This window comes from Dermacentor variabilis, chromosome 7 (assembly GCF_050947875.1).
Source record: "Dermacentor variabilis isolate Ectoservices chromosome 7, ASM5094787v1, whole genome shotgun sequence".
Taxonomy (NCBI): Eukaryota; Metazoa; Arthropoda; class Arachnida; order Ixodida; family Ixodidae; genus Dermacentor; species Dermacentor variabilis.
The window spans coordinates 15,834,248-15,854,369 of NC_134574.1; the positions used below are offsets into that span (position 1 = coordinate 15,834,248).

Below are 20,122 nucleotides of genomic sequence, written 5' to 3' on the forward strand. Positions count from 1 at the left end.
CCTACTTAGCCTCCATTCGTCAGGTACTTTACCATCCATTAGCATTTTGCTCACCACCTCCCTCAATGCTTTCTTAGATTTCGGGCCCAATTTCTTTATTAACATAATTGGAATACCATCGGGGCCTGCCGATGTGCTACTTGGTACCCTCTTCTCCGCCCTTTCCCACTCTTTTTGTCCAAGCGAAAGCAGTGGGTTGACCGGGCTATCCCTCTCCGACGTACTGCATGTACCATTTGTCTGTTCTGTAAATTTAGAATGGTGTCAGAAGCGCCATCTCGCGAGCGGGAACCGAAGGGGGCCACATTTGCCGCCGCATCCCGGCGGAGTTTGCAAACTGAAAGAAGTAATCTAGTAACGATGTTATCGATGGCAGCGTGTATAGCAGCGTGCCTCCACCTGCCGTCGTTCAGCGTGCCTCCACGTTCAGGTGTTCTGTGACGTGCAACTCCAGCGTGCGGTCTTGCTTCAACGAGGATGGGTGACAATAAATGCATTTTTATTGTTGCAAGGAAAGGTCGGCGTTGCCGGTTGCGGCCGCTGTCCGGATCGCACTACTGCGGTGAGCACGTAGTGCTGTCATCGGCGGAAAACGTGAGCACTTCTTGTTGCGATGACTGTGGAGAGCGCCATATGCATGGGTCGTTTCCCTCTCTGCTTGCAGGGCGAGCAGGGCCACGATCGGATCACATGTCCCCTGGATTCGTCACAGTGAGTTTACTTTGTGTTGCATAAGTGAAGCGCTCTTATGTCTGGCTCTGCATTACTTGTCATGTGGATCGTGCGCCGGTCATAAAGTTTAGAATTTGCTGTAATAGAGTGGTCTGACGCTGTATTGACAGTCGCGCAATGTTGGAGAAATACTGCAGATATCTCGCAAAGTTCTAACGTAACCCTGTTTGCATGGGCTGACGGCGCTCGCTGTGTGCGCCGCTGGATGGATGGATGGATGGCGGCTACACACTTTGTAACGGGCGGCGGCCGGCGCCACCTAGCCTTCTGCTCCCCCTCCTATTTTTTTCTTTCTTTATATCCTCTTCTCCTTAAACTAGTTTTCACTCCCCTCCTCCCCCCAAAATAACTATCTAAAAAAGTATAGGAAATATTATCTCCCCAATTTATGGTATTATCTCTCCCTTGACTTCCTCCACCAATCCTCTAGCCTCCCCTTCGTTACTGCCACTCTTTTCTCGTCTATTTGCCCTCGTTCCCCGGGAAAACCCAATGCCCCTTCCATATCTGTTACTGTTCCCTCTGCCAGAAACGGGCGAAGGGTCTGTGCATCTCAGCACTATATGCTCTGTGGTCTCCATTTCGGCTCCGCAAGCTGTGCACCAAAGGTCCACGTCTTCAAATTTAGCCCTGTATGTTTTCTTTCTCAAAACCCCCGTCCTAGCTTCGAATAATAGTGAGCTGCCCCGCGAGTTATCAAATAAGAGCTCTCTCTTAATCTCCTGTTTTTGTGACCTATACATAGTTAGCGCTGGCTTTCCGAGCATTCTTTCTTCCCACATTTTTCTTTCCGTCTCCTTTACCTCCTTTCCCACACTAGAACCACGTTGGACCCCCTCCCTCGGCTGTAGGTATCTATTCCTCAGCTTCCTCGTTTTGAGTGTCCACTTCGTGTTCAAACTTTTCATGTATAGATATTTGTACACTTTTCCTGCCCACCTTTTTTCCTCCAGTGCTGGGAGTCTCTGTTCATATTTTAGCTTACTTATAGCCTCTCTACCTTCGAATGACGTCCATCCCATGTCCTCCTGCACTCCCTCATTAGGGGTGTTCCCGTGTGCTCCTAAGGCCAACCTGCCTACACTTCTCTGTCTCGTTTCCATGCATGCCTGAACTCCTGATTTCATGCACAGTACTGAATTTCCGAATGTGAGGCCAGGTACCATAACCCCTTTCCATACGCCCCTAACCACCTCGTACCTACTATAGTTCCATAGTGCCTTGTGTTTCATTACAGCTGAGTTCCTTTTCACTTTTTCAATCATAATTTTTTCCTGTTCTTCCAAGTACTTTTTGCCCTCGTTTAGCCATATGCCCAAATACTTGTATTTTTCAACATGATCAATCTTAGTGCTTTGTATTTCCAATGGTTCCCCCCTTTCTTCACTGTATACTATTATCCCAGACTTCTCTCTACTGAATTGCAGTCCCAATTTTTCTCCCTCCTCTCCACATATGCTCATTAGTTCCTGTAGCCCTACTCGGGTGTCAGCAAGCAGTACAATATCATCTGCATACATCAGTCCGGCTAGTACTTGAGCTACCTTCTGCCCTTCCAGCATATAGCTTATGTTGGTTCCTATTGTGCTCTGTTCTAGTCCTTTTTCCATTTGGCTCATGTAAATGATAAAAAGCAGACGCGACAATGGGCAGCCCTGCCTGAGACCTCTTCTTATTTTAGCTGGCTTTGTAGTTTCCCCCTCCCATGTTATATCTACCTCATTATCTCTGTAAACTTGTTGTAGGATCCCAATCATCTTTCTATCTAGACCATATTCCCTCAACTGGCTCCATAAGTTTTCTCTGTTTACATTATCATAGGCTCCTCTAATGTCTAAAAAAGCTATCCAGAGTGGTTTCTGCCTGGCTGCCACTATCTCTATGCACTGTTTTATAACAAATAAATTATCATCTAGCCTTCTGTTCCTTCTAAATCCATTCTGCAGTTCTCCCAAGATCTCTTCACATTCTGCCCATTCTCCATTCTCTTTTTCACCATCTGCATTGCTACTCTGTATATGACTGATGTGACAGTTATTGGCCTGTAGGATTTAATGTTGTCCTTGCTTGCCTTACCTTTGTAAACTAATATCATTCTGCTTGATTTCCAGTCCTGTGGAACATCTCCCCCTACTACTATTTGTTCAATAAGTTGTCGTAATTTTAATTTACTTTTCTGGCCTAATATGCTTATCAATTTCATAGGTATGCCATCAGGTCCTGTCGCTGTTCCCACAGGGACCTTGTGTTCAATTCTGTCCCATTCCTTACTTGTCATTCCTCTGTACTCCTCCTCTAATTCTGTCCTGCTGTTGTCATTGTTCTCCATTTCGCTACCCACTGGCTCTGCAAATGCTGCCTCTATTGTTAACCTAATATATTCCTGAGCTTCCTCTCTCTCTGCCTTTGTTCCTTCTGGTGTGGTCAGTGAGTGCTGAACCACCTCTGTCTTCTTACTCTGTTGCCTTATGTGTTCCCAAAATTTCTTAGAGGCATTTCTGTCTTTTTTTCATATCTCTAACAACCACTGTACCCCAACTTTTGCTATCTTGGCTTGAATTAATGCCAATGCTTCTCTTTTCATTGCAAGGTAATCCTCCCATTTTGTCTCCACCTCTTCTGGTGTGGCTCCCCTTTTCTTCGCTGCTCTGTGTTTTCTGCACGCTTCTTTGCGTTGCTCTATGGCCTCCTTAACTTCTTGGTCCCACCAGCTTTTCGGTCTGTTTTCCCTGCTTACTTCCTAGTTTCCTAATCTGTCCCTTCTCTAGCTCTCGTTTAAAAATACCTATTAACTCGTCGTATGTCCATGCCCTTTGCGGTTGCTTGGATACCATGCTTTCAATGTTTTTCGCCACTTCTTGTAGCTGCCTGTCATTTAATTTGCTCATACCTTTTCTTTCTTTAGTTTCTACCAGTGGTACTGTCCTTCCAAAACTGATTTTGATTCGTTTGTGATCACTCCCCAGGCTTTTTGTACCTTCCTCATCAGTTTCCATACATCCCAACCGTTCATACAGCTTGTGGGACATTAGGCAGTAGTCGATTGTCGAGTGGGTGTTATTTCTTTCCCATGTTATTTTCCCGTCGCATTTAATTTCAGTATTAACTATCACCAAATCATGAGCCTCACAAAAATCTACTAACATCTGCCCTGTTGCATCTGTCGCCCCGTCAAAGTATTCCAAATGTGCATTCATGTCCCCTAGGATGATCATCTCTCATTTCATAGCTAACTCCCTGATGTCCTTGGCCATACATTTGAAATGTTTTGCATTCTCCTCTTTCGACTCATTCCCCGTTTTCAGATACACAACTCCCAGGATTGTCTCAACATTCCCTACGGTGCCCTTGAGCCACATGTGCTCACTGCAGCTCTCCCTTACCCTTTCCCAGTCCTGTCCCTTCACTAGCGCCCCAAGGCCTCCTCCTCTGCGTTCTTTCCTTTTTCTGTTGCACCCTACCCTGGTGTATCCTGCAGTGAATGGCGGCTCTTCCTCATCTCTTAAATGGGTTTCGGCAACTCCATATACCTGAAAATTTTCCATTTGTAATTGTTCTTCTATTTCGTCCCACTTAATGCGATTTCTTCCCCCCTGCATGTTGATGAACCCTACATTTACTCATTTACTGCCTTCTTCTTCCTCTTCCTCCTCCTCCGTGCTCCTGTCCTGCCCCTCCTCCCCTGTCCTTTATCTTTTATGTTTTGGCATGCAGGGTCGCCCTGCGTGCCTGCAAAAAAGCATGAGCCCTACGACCCACCCTCGTTCCTACCTGCCATCCCTCTGGTGTAGTGTAGTGAATGCCATCCGGGCTGAAAGGGGGAAGCTTTTCCCCCTGATCATTCTGTTCACCTCCACCACATCACACCTGAGGGCTCGCCCCAACTAATCATTACATTGGCCGCCACTACCTGTTCTTTAATGAAAGGGCCCTGTCCCCTGACCTCTGGGACAGTACACAGGGCAATGTGCACCGCCTCAGAGGTCACCCTTAATTTCGCCACTCCCTCTTGAATCTGTCTGCCCAGAATTCGCCCCCCTATTCTGCAGGACGTCGTTCACCCCAGCGTGCAAAATTACCAGGTTTCTTCCCTCTCTGTTTTCATTCAGTTTGTTTTTGGCTCTCTCCACCACAGCTTCGAATCGAGCCTCCGGCATGCATTCGACCTTGACCCGTCTGTCATACTGCACTGTTCTGAGGAGTGCTGTTTGCATTCGCGATACGTTGGAGCTTCCAACGACCCAGACCTTTCTGTCTTCAAGCAAATCTTGCCTCCCTCCTGTCTCTGTTGGCTGGGTCTTCCCTGCCTTTTCGCCTTCTCTGCCTCCTGTCGTCGCATCCCTCTGTACCTGTGTCTCCCGCGATCCCCACGTTAATGTGTCTGCCCCCCATTCTGCTCCACTGGGTGATCCTCCCGCTTCTTTTTCCTTCAATTCCTGCTGTGCCTCCCTCTCAGCTTCTCTCTCTCTCATCTCTTGCAATTGTTTTTCCAATTGCTGCCCTTTCTCTCGCTCCTCACTCCATTTCCGCTCTACAGCCTCCATTCTTGAGGCCCACTCCCTCTCGACCCTTTCCTCAAACTCTGCGCGTTTCATTTTTTCTTTCTCGAGTTCCTCCTTTGTCCTCGCCATTTCACTCTTTAGCTGCTTCTCCAAATTCTCAATCACTTTACACAGCCTGCACACGAAGCCATTCCCTTCCACTTCCGCCATGGTTTTGAATGTCGTTTCATCCAAATAACACCATCGTTCACACCTCTCACACTGGACGAGGTCCCCACTTTCCTCCTTGGCTTTTCTAGCCGGCCGTCCCATGAATTCTCTTGTCCTACTGTTATTTAACAGTGTAAAGGCGAGGACAAAAATTAACTATAATAAAGACCATTGGGAATCTTTAGAAGAATAAAGAGAGCTAGTAAAATAACCAAACCAATAACCAGGGGAGAAAGGAAGAAAAGAAAAAAGGATAAAGAAACAAAAATACACTTTTAGCCCTAACTATTAAACTGTTAGTCCTAACTGTTATGTGTTGGCCACGACAATTGCCAACACCTACTTTATCGCCCTACTTGGGCTAAGTGTTTGCCTGGCTTCGCAGTGCTCCAATTCTCTGCAACCTACGTTTCTATGCTGGCCCTATCTCCATTCAGATTTCCCGCCGCTGCAATTAGAAATAAAAATAGAAATAGAACTTAGCTGTCGGCATCCGTCTGTCCCGGCTCCCTTCTTGCAATGCCGCGTGTGGAAAAATTTTGCGATGGCGCTGCGAGCGAACTGGATAGGGGGGGGAGACGCACTTCGCGCCATATTCAATGTAATTTCGCTGTGGGCCCTGAGACTGGTTGCGCGCGCACGCTCTTATAATAGTGCTTTATTTCCACTGCAAGTTTTGATTGACACATTTTTGCCACGTATAAATCTGGCATGTGTTATACAACATGACGTCTTCAATTTTGCTGTCGTTGTCTAGTGCGTCGCCTGCTAGCGAGCATGCGTTCGTTGCGCGTACGCTGGCGGACGCCCAGTTTTTCTTGCAAAACGTCTGTGCAGTAAAATTTTTATGGTTTTACTAACATTGGTGTGCCTACGACTCTTGTCGGCCGGTACCAATTGTAGCTTTAGCCAGGTGAACTGCTGTTTTTAACATTGATTTCTAAATGTAACATGTGATTTTCGCCACAGAGGCCGCCTATCTGCAACATGAAGCTACGTAAAAAAAACGTTATTGATATTGTGTCATTTGACGTGCGTTTCTTGTTGGTGGAATATTGATCAGGGACAATGATCAAATAAAACAATATTATAGCGAAATAAAATAGGTTCATTAACTGCGCGGCGCGAAGAGATGCAAATGACCAATGTACTTCTAGGTAAATCTAAGGGTACATAGACATATATCTCCACGACATATATGCAAGAGTAAAATTATAAAATATTCTAAATACACTGATGAAAAACTGAGAACTCCCGTCCAGAATAAGCGTGTTTCTTTTAAAAGCTGCACTTGCCCTGGGTGACCCAATAGATTTTCCAAGAAAAGGAATCGAGGCAATTAATGGACGTTAATATGAAGAACAGTGTTGGGGACAAGATATTGCCTATGTACTCAAACTAAATCGGGGAGACCGGGAAGTCTTTACCAAAGTAATCTCCGTGGCTTGTCTGACGATCTCCTACAACATGCCAGCAGGCGAAATGAAGTAGAAACATATAGTATAATAGAATGGTATTTGTTATTCAGATAATATTTGACTTCAGAATTCACTATTAAAAATGATTGAATAGCCATTTGCGTTTGAATGTAAGGAATAACAGCACGTCTGAAGCCTCGAAGGTGAGGGGCCGATGCAAGTGAGGACTCTTATTCTAAATGATTATGCTGCTGAAGAGTCATGGCTGTTGTGCCGAGGTGCACTAATTCCTGAGAGAACGCACGGGTGCTAATCAGTTATGGTGAACAAATTCCTAGCTGTCATTCAACATAAACGCCCCATTTTGGAACAGCCTGTAAATCTCCAAACCTGATTCAGGCAAGGAAAACATTATTTTGACAGTCCCATTAAAACTGGGTGTCCAATGTAGTGCCACACTTATCTTCTTCAACGAACACAGCAGATCTAGAAATATGTTTACGTGTATGCGAGGCATTTTGTTCCTTTAAATGCTTCAGTATTGTTCTTATGATAGTGCACTGGATAACTGAAAGCAGCTGTTTATATTGTAGAAGCTCCTTAGTTGAGTGGACATACTGTCGGGAATGGCATTGCATTGAAGGTATGAAATATAAGCGTAACATGTTTTTTAACAGAATAATTTCTTTCATTTACACCCCTAGAAAAAACCAAAGGACGCAACTATACCTTCTTTCTTTTTCTTGTTCTTTTCTAATTTAACAAGTTCGAGTTTTTTACATCCTGTGATATGCTTATGAGGCCCCCTGTTCAGTTCTCAACACCTGGGGTACTTTAACATGTACCTAAGCAGAATTACAAATCAAATTCCGCGACCTAAGCAGAATTACAAATCGAATTCCGCTACCTGGTTTGGACCCATGACCTCGAGTTTAGCAGCGCAGCGTCATATCCACGTAACAGGGAAGGTGTAAAGGGCTACTTTCCCCACTATTGCGTCCATGTGCGGAAAAAATCCTGAAGATAGTACAATGCCAGGTCGACCCACGGCGGAGGTGACGCAGGCATTAAGCACTCCCTATACGTGGGCCAATTTCGAAGAGGGTGCAATACCAGGCCAACCCGCAGTGGAGGTGCTGTTTGCCATTGAGGGGCCCACATACACAGCTTCGCTGGTCATCCTTCGCAGAGTGGAAAGACACTGAGTTTTGTTGTTGTTGTTAAGCATGGACTGGACATAAAATTTCACACGGCTTACAGGCATATATAGATTAGCATATATAATCGCTACCTAAAACTGTTTTCGGCTCCTGAGTGCCGTCCACAATAAAAAAACCCGTCCCAATCCTTGTGTTCTGTTACGCAAGGAAGACGCAAACATGAATGGTATGTTGCACTGCAGTTTTTTTATCTTTTTCTATCAAAGTACTTCCCGTAAATCTGAGTACAGGGCGCCGGATGGGGGCGATATGTTTTATTTGTTTGAAGTGGCAAGCAGGACGTTTACACATTTTTTCTGGCGGTGCTTTGCGAGACCTACTGATAAAAAACTATATGCATGTCATATCCAATTATAAACACCATTTCGGCAGTCTGATCGCAAACAGTAGCGTGCGAAGCAGTACAAATGACCCCACCGAGCAGAATCACCAGCAGTTTCCAACGACGCGACCTTGATGCGGCCCTATTCAGTTCGATCGCAGTGCCGCCATAGTATGTTTCGTCGCCGCGCGCCTCACCGTAGAGCATGTACTGCCCCAGCCGCTCATCCCACTCAACCGTATTTTAGTGCACTCTAACCAGTACCTAATATCACTGACATAGCACTGTTTCAGATCCGGATAGATGTTGCACCAGCTACTTGAAAGAGAAGCCTGGCGATAGGCATGTTGGCCAATTTGGTTTCGCAAGGATCTGACAGCTTTATGCAAGTGCAATATTTCTGTAAAATGCATGGAAGAAGAAGAAGACATGGTAAAATTGGTGAGTGTGTCCTAGAGAATGGAGGGGTAAAACAAAAAAAAATTGGTTCTCATCCTCTTTCTCAATAAAAAAAGGGGCTAACGCTACAAGGAGACCTAGCATGCATGTGCCACATGCTTGGCCAATGCGCTATGTAGAACCAACAAAATATGTCTATAAACCAACACTAACCACTTCTTGACCGTCGCGCTGACGCGCGCATCAGTGCAAACTACGCCGCGAGAACAGTGCAGCACGGACTGTACTGGTCGCAGATGGCTTTCTAGATACAGTGACCCAGCCATGCGGCAGCCCGAAGTAACCCCCCCTTCTCACCCCCACCTCTGCACACTTCGCTCGCCTAAAGCTTGGTGCGCGACGGAAGGTGGTGCGCGCCCTCCACTCTTTCTGCCATTGCGTGCGCTAGATTGAGCTGGGATGGGCCTGACAGGCTGACCAGGTGGCACTGCGGAAGCGCCGATCACCAGAGCCCTTTATGCCACGCTTTTAGGTTTAGGGTAGTACGAAACACAATGCCCTGCTGGCGAATGCATGGCTCCGTGTTATATCTGATTGTCTGAGCTGTGCCGTGGTGGGGATTTTGGAGAATTTCTTGCATGTGAGGCTTTGTAGCATGCCTTCTGTTGCCACGAAACGAAGCTCTGTGCAGAATGCATGCACTGCACACGAAAAGTCGCAGACACTGTTTTGGTGTACTGCCGCATTCATGCGTCTGCAGTTCAAGTCGCGCGATGCCGAGCTGCTACAGCAGACTGCTGCAATATGTGTCTATTCGCTTAAGAATCTGCACCAACTCAGAACTGTTGCCTAGTAACAATGAATTAGTTTTCGAATGAAACTAGTATAGTAATGCGCTGTCGTTAGCACCGTAACTCAGCTTGAGTGGCTTTGGTATGTATCGCGGTGCAACAAAAATAGGAGACGAGAACACATACAACAAAAACAGCTTGTTTTAGTAGTAAAGCCTAGAAGTGACTTCTTCATCTTCTACTCTCCGATAGGCCAATGCACGAGACGAAGCCTACTAAAGCCCCTATCGTCTTTGTCGTCGACATAGAAGAGACATGGCATTTGCCTCCCTCTAAAAAGAAGCATCGCCCCAATACTAGAGGAGGTCACTGGTGTGAAGTTCCTTGCACAATCACTAGCTGACGTACAGTTTCACGCGTACTATGTGCACTTCAGGCCGGTATTGGCCATGCCTCGTGCAATAGGGGCTATCTGGGACTACCTCGTAGGTGACGTCACTTTGGCGTCGTAGAACTCGATACGGTCCGAAGTACAGCACAGTCCACTTATAACGGTACCACATATAACGATATATCGGTTATAACGACTGGTCGACATGAGAGTGTCATTTTATGCATTAGGTCTATGGGAAAAAAAAACCATTAATAACGATAGGTTATTCACCGCATATCGGATATAATGATACATGTTTTGCCCTCTGGACGGCATTTTCCGTGCCAAATAATCGTAACATTTGTGTTGCTTAGTTCCCTGAAATGAACGATGTCGAGACGAGGCAATGTTTATCTCTGCAAGTTCGTATCTGCCGCCATTACCGCGCAGCGCGTCCCGCCCCGCCTGCGCACTGGAGAGTACCTAAGTTGGGGCAGCGCGCCACAAGATGGCGCTAGCTGCTTCGTGCACGTTGGCCATAGTCGCTCCAAAAGAGAGAGAAAGAAAAAAAAAGTGACAAGCAAAGCGGCACGGTGGCGCCCGTCCCTCACTCAGTCTCTCTCTCTCAGCTAGCGCGATAGCAGGCTGAGGCCACCTAGGCAGCGTGCAACCAATGGTGCAACCCAGTTCAAAGATGGCGCTGACAAAGCGCAAAACTATGTTGCTTGACACGAAGATCGATATTTTGCAGGACTCTCGACGCGGCTTCAAGGTGAGCACCCTCGTGAGGAAGTATGAGCTCGCCCAGTCGACGATATCAACCATCTTGAAAACAACTGCTTTAAAAAGGCGGGCTTTTTGCGTCAGGACGAACTTCCCCAACCCACTGAACCCCCACAGTGGAAGCCGCTGAAATAACCGAGCTCTGGAAGCTCGTTCCTATGGGTGACATAGGTGGTGCATCGATGGAGGAGTTTTTGGCTGCAGACTGCTGCCTCGTTCTGCAATGAGGTCACTGATGAGGCGATTGCCGAAGGTGTGCTGTCTCGACAGACGGCAAAGTTGTGCGACGGTGGCGATGGCAGCAGCGACAGTGACAACGAGATTGACAGTGGCTCCTTGACCCTGACCACGGAGTAAGACATTTAGGAGGGGGAACTCCCGTCAGCGCGAGCGAGCACGGGCGACCAGATAAGGTCACAATTGTTGTATGCGCCGACGGGGCCATGTACAGTGGCGGCGCCATGCCGCGCGTCGGAGAAGCCGCACCGAAAAAAAAAAAAATATGCAGCGCCCGGGCAGGCCGCTCCGGCGCGCTCTCAACGGCGGTAATTTCTTTCCAGACCGCCAGGCGCCGCCAGCACGATAACGGCTCCGCGGGCTTGTGACTTTTTCTGGTCGCCGTTTCCACTCCTAAATGTTTCTTGCTCCGTGACCCTGACCTCGATGTCCATGCAAAGTGTACTGTCGTCGATCGACTCCTTAATTGATTTTATGCATGCTAAAGGATTGCCGCCAGTGTTCGCGCAGCAACGGGAATCCATGCACACCGCGGTTGTGAAGCTGAAGCTGCCGCAAAAGCAAGTGCAGATTTCTGACTATTTCGGCGCGCCTAACGCTTGGCACGATCATTGGCACTAGAAATAAAGTTTGTTTTTCACAGCCTACTTTCTACATCATCTATTCTTTAGAGCAAGTGGCAAATTTTGAGTTCGGAGCTGTAAAAGTATGTTCAGTGTTTTTTCTTTTAATAACTGCAGTCCAGATATAGCAATCATATTTTTCGTTTTTCTCGATATCGTTATAAGTGGACTGCACTGTATCATCTTAATAGCTTCTCGCAGTCCCCATCTTCGTATGGGTGTTTGAACCCGCACTCTGTTGCCGGTTTCGTAGGTTACTGGTCTATGGCGAGCATTGTAGCGACCTGCGTCGTAGTCCTGCTGTTTACAGATTGTATGCGTGCGAGCTGTCTGGCTTCTTCGGCACGTTGTGTAAAGGCATCTGCATTTGTGTCAGCACCATCGCATTCATGTGGGAGCATTGCATACAACATTGTCCATACTTCTCCATGAACAAGGCTGAACGGAGTCATCCATGTTGTTTCTTGCTTAGCAGCAGTGTACGCAAAAGCAAGATCTCGTCCCAATTTTTGTGTTCGACATTCACATACATGGAAAGCATTTCTTCAAGAGTTCGTTAGGCGCTCTGCGAGTCCGTTGGTTTGTGGATGGTAGGCTGTTGTCCTGTGGTGAGTTGTTCCACTGAGCATCAGGACATTATCTAAAAGCACTGCCGTGAATGCAGTTCCTCTGTCTGTGATTACAGTGGTTGGTACACTGTAATCTCAACACAACATTCTCTATGAAAAATTGTGCCACCTCTGCTGCTGCGCCTTGCAGGAGAGCCTTTGTTTCGGCGTAGTGAGTCAGATAATCAGTCGCAACAATAATCCAGCGGTTTCCTGCACTAGCCGCAGGAAGTGGGCCCAAAAGGTCCATTCCGATCTGCTGAAATGGTGTGCATGGGACCTGAACAGGTTGTAGCATGCTAGCTAGTTTTGTTGGAGGTGACTTGTGCATCTGACAGTCGAGGCAAGTCCGTACTTGATGTTTCACGGCCATGGCAAGTCTTCGCCAGTAGCACCTTTGCCCTACTCTGTTCAATGTCCGCGTGTAGCCTATGTGGCCAGAAGTTACCTCGTTGTAGAAGGATCGACATTTGGGCGAGTTGGTACTGGTTGAACATCTTGAAGGGGCAGTGCAAAAAGACGATGACAGAAGGCAGGCAGCGCTGTCCTGTGTGTTCCTGCCTTCTGTCATCGTCTTTTTGCGCTGCCCCTTCAAGATGTTCTACCTCGTTGTGACATACTTGGAGTACTTCAGTGCAAAGTGGTGTAGGAAGAACCAGCAAGTAGTTGCATCCAATGGGTGAAAAGTTCCTTTTGTAGAGAACATTGTTGCATAAACGAAACAATGACAATCCTCCTAAAAAATTCTAGGGGCCTTGGGAGTTGTCCGTCTGAAATATGGATAAGGGCGAACAACTCAGGGTCATCACGTTGTAGGTGTGCAGCGGCGGCCGTATCAAGAACACCGAGGAATGGCGTTTCATCTTCATGGAATGAAGCAGTTGACTCTACCGACAGAGTCGACAGGCAATCAGCATCAGTAAGTCTTTTCCCCGACTTGAAGATGACTGTCATGTCGAACTTTTGCAGCCTGAGGCTCCGTTGCACTGGTCGCTCGGAAGGATCTTTCAGGTTTGTCAGGTAGCATAATGAATGATGATCACCGATTACTTTGAAAGGGTGGCCGTACAGATATGGGCAAAATTTCATAACCGCCCGTATCATGGCAAGACATTCCTTCTCAGTTGTCGAATAATTGGCTTCTGTGTGTGAGCGTTCTGCTGGCATACGCAATCACCCTTTCAGTGTCATCCTGCAACTGCACCGGCACTGCTCTCAGACCAACACCAACGTTGCTGGCATCAGTGTGAAGTGTCGTAGGGGCTGCTTCGTCAAAATGGGCAAGTACTTGAAGCGTCTGTAGCCATTGCCTCAGCTCATTAAATGCACTTTTCTGTGCGTCGCCCGACACAAATCAACGCAAGTGCCACGTTGTCTCTTGTGAGGTGAGTTAATGGCGATGCAATGCGTGCAAAATCTGCGATAAACCGACAATAATACACGCAGAGGCCCATAAAGTGCCTGACAGCTTTCTTGTCAGAAGGTATAGGGAACTGTGCAATGGCAGCAGTTTTCTCAGGTTCGGGACAAACACCAGCCTGACTGACGACGTGACCAAGAAACTGCAGTTCCTCAGAGCAAAAGTGGCATTTCTCTGGCTTCAGTGTGAGGCCCACTGACTGGATGACTTTCAGAACCACTTTCAGTCGTTGCAGGTGCTCTTCAAATGTTGCAGAAAACACAATGGCATCGTCGAAATAGATCAAGCAGGTTTTCCACTTCAGCTCCAATAGCACAGTATCCATGAGCCTTTCTAAAGTTGCAGGTGCAGAGCACTAACTGAAGGGCAAAACATTAAATTCGTACAGTCCGTATGGCATCACAAAAGTGGTTTTCTCGCGATCTCTCGGGTTCACCTCGATTTGTCAATATGCGCTTTTCAAGTCCACTGAGGAAAAGTAACGAAAGTGTCAAAGCTGGTCGAGGAAGTCGTCTGTACGTGGGAGTGGGCAGACAACTTTCTTTGTAATCTGATTTAGCTTGCGGTAGTCGACACAAAAATGCAGGCTACCATCCTTCTTGACTAAAGCTACAGGCTCTTTGACAGTGGAATTACGTCATCTTCGAGCATTCTAGTTACTTGCTCCTGTATCGCTTCATGTTCTTTAAAGCCACACGATAAAGGTTCTGGTGAATTGGTCTGGCCGTGTCTTCAGTGATTATTAGGTGCTTGGTTAAGGGCGTGTGGCTGACTCCTGATGTTGACGCAACGCACTCCTGGAACTCGGCTAGTAATGTGAGGAGTTTTTGTCGTTCTTCTTGCGGCAAGGTAATGCTGACGTCAAGAACTGGAGCCAGATCTTGTGCAGATGCTTCTTCAGGCATTGAAAAGCAGCCCTGAACATCTGCAACACCGTCGAAATAGGCCACAGCCATACCCCATGGAAGGTGCCGGTGCTCCATGCTGAAATTGGTCAGCAATAAATCTGTGTGCCCACTTAAAACGTTGACAATACCTCGTGCGACTGAAATACCTTGAGTAAATAACAGCGGGTTTATTTGGTCTGCAACTCCTTCCCCGTCGAACGGCGCGTTGCATGCCTCAGGAACAATGGTGCAGGACCGAGGCAGGATGACAACGTCATCATCATCAGTTGCGTGGTGGTTCTAAGCAATCAATTGGATCAGAGTTATGATAAAATGTTACCAAACGGTCTGTAATGTTGATGATCGCACCATACTCCTTCAGAAAGTCCATTCCGACAATCAAGTCTTTACAGCATGCAATGAGAATGATAAAAGGGGTGATGAAAGATGTACCTCCTATGTTGACTCTCGTCATATATCGTCCGGCAGGCATCAGTAACTGGCCTCCTGCAGTCCTTATATGGGGCCTTGCCCATGGGGTCTTTACTTTCTTGAGATCAACTGCAAGGTCTTGACTTATTATGCAGAAGTCGGCACCACTGCTGTCCAACGCTTTCACTTGCTGCCCGTCAACAAAAACTACGCTTACAACTTCGTTGCTGTTACGGCTCGTCAGCTTCATAGCATCCTTCAGTGAAAGTAGCGGGGGCTTTGTATCGTCGTGATGCCTTGCAATCTTAACCCGAGAGGTCGCCGCCTGTAGTTTTCCTGGTGTGGGCTAGGTGACCTCCTGTCCCTGAGGTCAGTGAAAGTGTGGCGTATTGGTGCAGATGAATGTGTAGGAGACGGAGATCGCGACCGATGGCCCATGTCGGCCTGGAGATACGGCAGCGATTCCTCGTCATTGGCTCGGCGATCTTCAAAATGAGATTGGGTGGCTGGAGGCCCTTGAAAAGGAGCTTGGCGGCATAGTGAGTAGTCGTCGTTGGCATGTCAACCGTCAAAGGATGGGCGGAGAGGGTGAAACGGTACATCTTGATGCCAGCAATAGCGAGAAATGTGCCCAACACTACCGCAGTTGAAACAGAGTGGGTGCCGGTCTTCAGTCTGCCACAAGTTCATTTTATGAAAATGTGGATGTCTGAGAGGCTCTTCCTGGGATGACCAAGGTGCGGCAGTCGATGGCTGGTGCAGGGCGGTAGCGACATAACAGGTGGTGAACGTAGGACCGCAGTGGCATAGTTAATGGAATGCGGCTCAGGACTATGGCTTGGAGATGAGAACGCTTGCCTGATTCGGCAGCAGACACTACTGGTGGTTCCACTGTGGGAATCGTGAGCTTTTAAACTTCTTTGCGAACAATCTCCCTGATCAGATCACGCAGAGAGCCCTGAGTGTCAGCAGTTATGGTGGCGGCGTTGGCCTCGTTGCTGCTGGACAACCAATCATGCTGCCTGCATCGTTGATGAAGTGCTTGCTCAATAACTGTAGCTTCCTTGAGAAAATCAACCATGGTACTTGGTGGATTGCGCACCAGTCCGGCGAACAACTGCACTTTTGCTTCGCACATGAGGTAGCGTAACTTCTTATCTGTCATGTTTGGGCCGGCTCTATGACACAGACGGGCCATGTTCTCAGCGAACATTGCGATGGTTTCGTTGGCTTTCTGAACCCGTAACTCAGTTAGCTGCTGGGCACGGTCATGTCGGTTGACACTCGCAAAGGTATTGAGGAACTGTTGGCGGAAGTCACTCCAGCTCGATAGACTGCCTTCTCGGTTTTCATACCACGCACAAGCACTACCACCAAGAGAAAAATATACATTGGTGAGCTTTTGTTTAGAAGTCCACTTTGGTGACATGTTCAAATTGGTTAAGCCACTCTTCGTCGTCTTCAAAGGCGCCACCGTGAAAGTGATCCGGAATCCGTGGTTGAAGAAGGGTTTTGTGTGGTGGGCTGAACGGACTCTTTCGGGATCCTGTGGTGGGCTGGCGTCAGCCATGGGTGGCGATGGGTAGCGTCTGGACGAATGTGCCTGCAGGGGGGTTATCTCTGGAGCAAGGCCTTGCAATCAACGATTGAAACAATGCACAGGCGTTGCAATGGCCACAGAGTGTCCGGGCTGGATGAACGGCTCCCAGGAGGGATCTGGAGCATCAGGTTGTTGTACCCCGGACATCCACCAGTGTCAGTGCAGCAAAGATATGATGGTCATCATTGCAAGTTTGACATCTGACTCTCGTCAAGTCGTCGTCATAACGTTGTCATATTGTCATCATTACCCGCCGTGGTTGCTCAGTGGCTATGGTGTTGGGCTGCGAGGCACGAGGTCGCGGGATCGAATCCCGGCCATGGCAGCCGCATTTCGATGGGGGCGAAATGCGAAAACACCCGTGTGCTTAGATTTAGGTGCACGTTAAAGAACCCCAAGCGGTCGAAATTTCCGGAGTCCTCCACTACGGATAGCCTCATAATCAGAAAGTGGTTTTGGCACGTAAAACCCCATAATTTATTATTATTATTATTATATTGTCATCATCGCCAGGCTGTCTCACAACCATCATTACTTCAGTAGCGTCAACCCATTGTCGTCATGCTGTTGTCATTATACCATTTTTGTCGATCCGTTGATGTCATTCCTTGTTTTTCATTCTGTCATAAGCATGCAGTCGTCGCTGAATCATGATTATGCCGCCGTTGTGAAGCCATCGTCGTTATTGTGCCATCACACAGATGCTATCATCCATCCATTGTCATACCATTGTCATGCCATCGTTGTCATTCCCGTTTCTTCGTCCGTTTCTTCATACTGTTGTTGTGAGGCCATCATCTTGATAGAATTGTCATGTCATTGTCCTCATGTCGTCATTATTGTGTTGTCGTTATGCCATCGTCATAATTTAAGAATTGACTTGTCACTGTCATCAAGCATTCGTCATTATACACCTTTGCAGTTCCTCGATACCATTCCTTCTTCATCATTCCATCATCACCTAGTCAGTGTTATCCAATTGTTGTCATGCCTCCATGCTCATGGACAACATTGGCAAGTGAGTCCCATAGCAAAGTGTGACGATTTTGGAGTATATGACATATCGCGAATGTAATAAAATGTCACAAAATTACCACTACATGTGTTGCATAAACATGTCTTCAGTAATATTGTCTGTGGCTGCATTGCTCGATTGCTATTTGCATTACCATCGACGGTCATCGTGAGATGTGTTCTGTTAGAATTTTTTTATGTTGATAACATACTTAATTTGTTAGTCACATTTTAATACAGTCGAACCCGCCTATATCGAACTGGCAAGAAAATGCCTATCGGTTCAATATAGGGCACAATTTGATATAAGCCTGCGAAAGATGTCATAAAAGCACATACCATTTATAGTATCACTTTATTGAACAAAATAGCTTAGTTTCCCATGAAATAGTCCTGTATTTTCTTCTGCTTGGGCAATTTCGCTGCCTGGGATGCATGCACTTCTCCACATTGTCTAAAGAGTTGGAGCAGCTAAGGCCGCAACCTTCCACATTCGCGCAGAAGCACTGGACTAGTGCGAGTGCACCAGTCACCTCTGAGGATGTGGGCAAAGGACCATCGTTGCTTTCCTCATTGCGCCCACTTTCACTTGTGCTCGGTACAATGCCGGCAATGTAGTCTTTGTTCTCGGGCTCTCCCATGGTCGCGACACCACCATCTGCACTCGCAAACGTTGACTTGTCAAGGGCTTCTGCAAATTCTGACAGCTCGCTCCAAACTAAGGCAACACCGGCAATGGCTTCATCGCACTCATCAGAATTTACAGTCATCACCGGGCACTTAGAAGCCAGCACGTCTGGAGCAATTTCGTATGAACCACTTGTACACGATCGTGCGTATGTGTCGGCTGCCATGAGCACCGGGTCATGTGTTTGTCTGCTTTAGCCCTAATCTCCCCGTTATTCTTCAAGATCGTGCTGAGAGTGTTCCTCGGAATCTTGCACGCTGCGGGGTCATCCGACTTCTCACTGCGTTCGACCTAATTTATGATTTCAAGCTTCACTGCGAAAAGCAAATTCTGCTGCTTCATCAAGGCAACACTGCGGGAAAAGGCCCACAAGGTACAAACACAATGAAGCAGAAAAGCAGTGAGACAACTTGTACTTGCGTCATCTTGCACTACGAGGGCACAAGAGCCTCTGATTGGCTGTCTGAGCAAGCGGTGCTGGTGGGCCAGGATAATTTCTTGCAGGGGGTGTCGATCCCTCACCCAACGCAGCACGGCCATGGTAGGGAGAGCGGTTGGATGTAGCCGTGCCGCCGAGTTTCGCCACCGCCGCAAGGGAAAGCCAACTTCTTGCGGCACTTTTGCGCTGCTTATTGTTCGATATATCAGGAGTCGCTGCTGTTTTTGTTCGATGTAAGCATAATTTTTGTGTTGTCCATCCGGCGGATGGACAACGCTCCAAAAATAAAAATTTCATGCAGTGAGGACGATGATGAAATGCGCAACCCATTATGAAGGCTGCAAGATCAGACCACTGTTCTGTGCATTGAGAGAGCTGTTAGGGGTGGTACTACGCCACATGTTATCAGGCCGGTCAAATTTGTCAAGGGGACACAGCTGTTCATTTTCCGATAGTCTAGCGGGAGTGAAGGCAATATGCGCATGCGTTGCTCGCCATGCATTTGATCGCTTCGCAGAAGCTGCTGTCTTCTATGTTCTAACTTTCGAAGTACTATTCTTTAGTTGGCCCGTTTTCTTTTTTCTGGATGCTTTGTATGTCTACTTGTATCGTGACATGCGTCAGGATAAATCATGGTTTCATTTTCTGTCACTGCTGATGAAACTTGTTGTTAAAGCCATATCCTTCATTTGTCTGTTCCCAACTTCGCAGTATGCTATTTATACATACAGGTCTTTATTGCAGTGTCATGTTTACATAATATTGCATGTAAATCAAACTGTATGTACTTATATGCTGACCCATACAAATCATCAATGAGCATATCCTGTGTCAGTCCGACCGCTCTGATGTCCAATATTGTGGAAAGATGTAAATCACCTTTAACTTTTATGCATTTGAATATGCAGTCAGCACATCGAAAATATGATGACTTTTGTATGTTTTTACACAAATTTGGGTTTTCCTTCTCAGTTATAATGCTAATTATAATGCTAACTGAGACATGATACAATGATCATGACACTATACATTTAGACGGATACAGGGCTGTTTATTTGAATAGGAAATCGAGAAGGGGTGGCGGTGTTTGCATGTTTGTAAGCTTGTGTATTAGCTGCGACTATCTAGATGATCTTTCATGGTCCACAGCTGATATTTAAATTATTTGTTTAAAATGCGACAAATTTCTGTTTACTGTGGTGTATAGACCACCTGATGGTAATTCGAGCGAGTTTTTCAAGTGTCTACATGCTCTTTTTTCGTATGTTAATGCAAATGAATACACTTTAATTTTATGAGGTGACTTAAACATCAATATGTTGGTTAAATCTACCAAGCAAAGTGAGTTATCGGCAATCCTCGATTCTCATTTTTTGTCTAATACAATAACCACCCCTACACGTATTACTGCAAACAGCACAACA

The 20,122-nt window shown here is 46.8% G+C and overlaps 1 protein-coding gene across 5 annotated transcripts in view; it reads left to right on the top strand.

Annotated features, from left to right (window-relative positions):
- The first annotated feature begins 322 nt into the window (after positions 1-322).
- LOC142587347 (tRNA:m(4)X modification enzyme TRM13 homolog) overlaps positions 323-20,122 on the top strand; it is a 424,180-nt gene continuing 404,380 nt past the window's right edge. For 2 of the 5 annotated variants that reach the window (XR_012829490.1, XM_075698280.1), the window contains exons 1-2: positions 323-594; positions 665-711. Coding sequence is in view for 4 of the 5 variants with exons in the window: in XM_075698280.1 (XP_075554395.1) it covers positions 478-594; positions 665-711 (164 nt within the window). In the remaining variant the exon portion in view is untranslated. The remainder of the gene's footprint in view (positions 595-664; positions 712-20,122) is intronic. The other 3 variants (XM_075698279.1, XM_075698282.1, XM_075698278.1) reach the window with 2 other exon arrangements.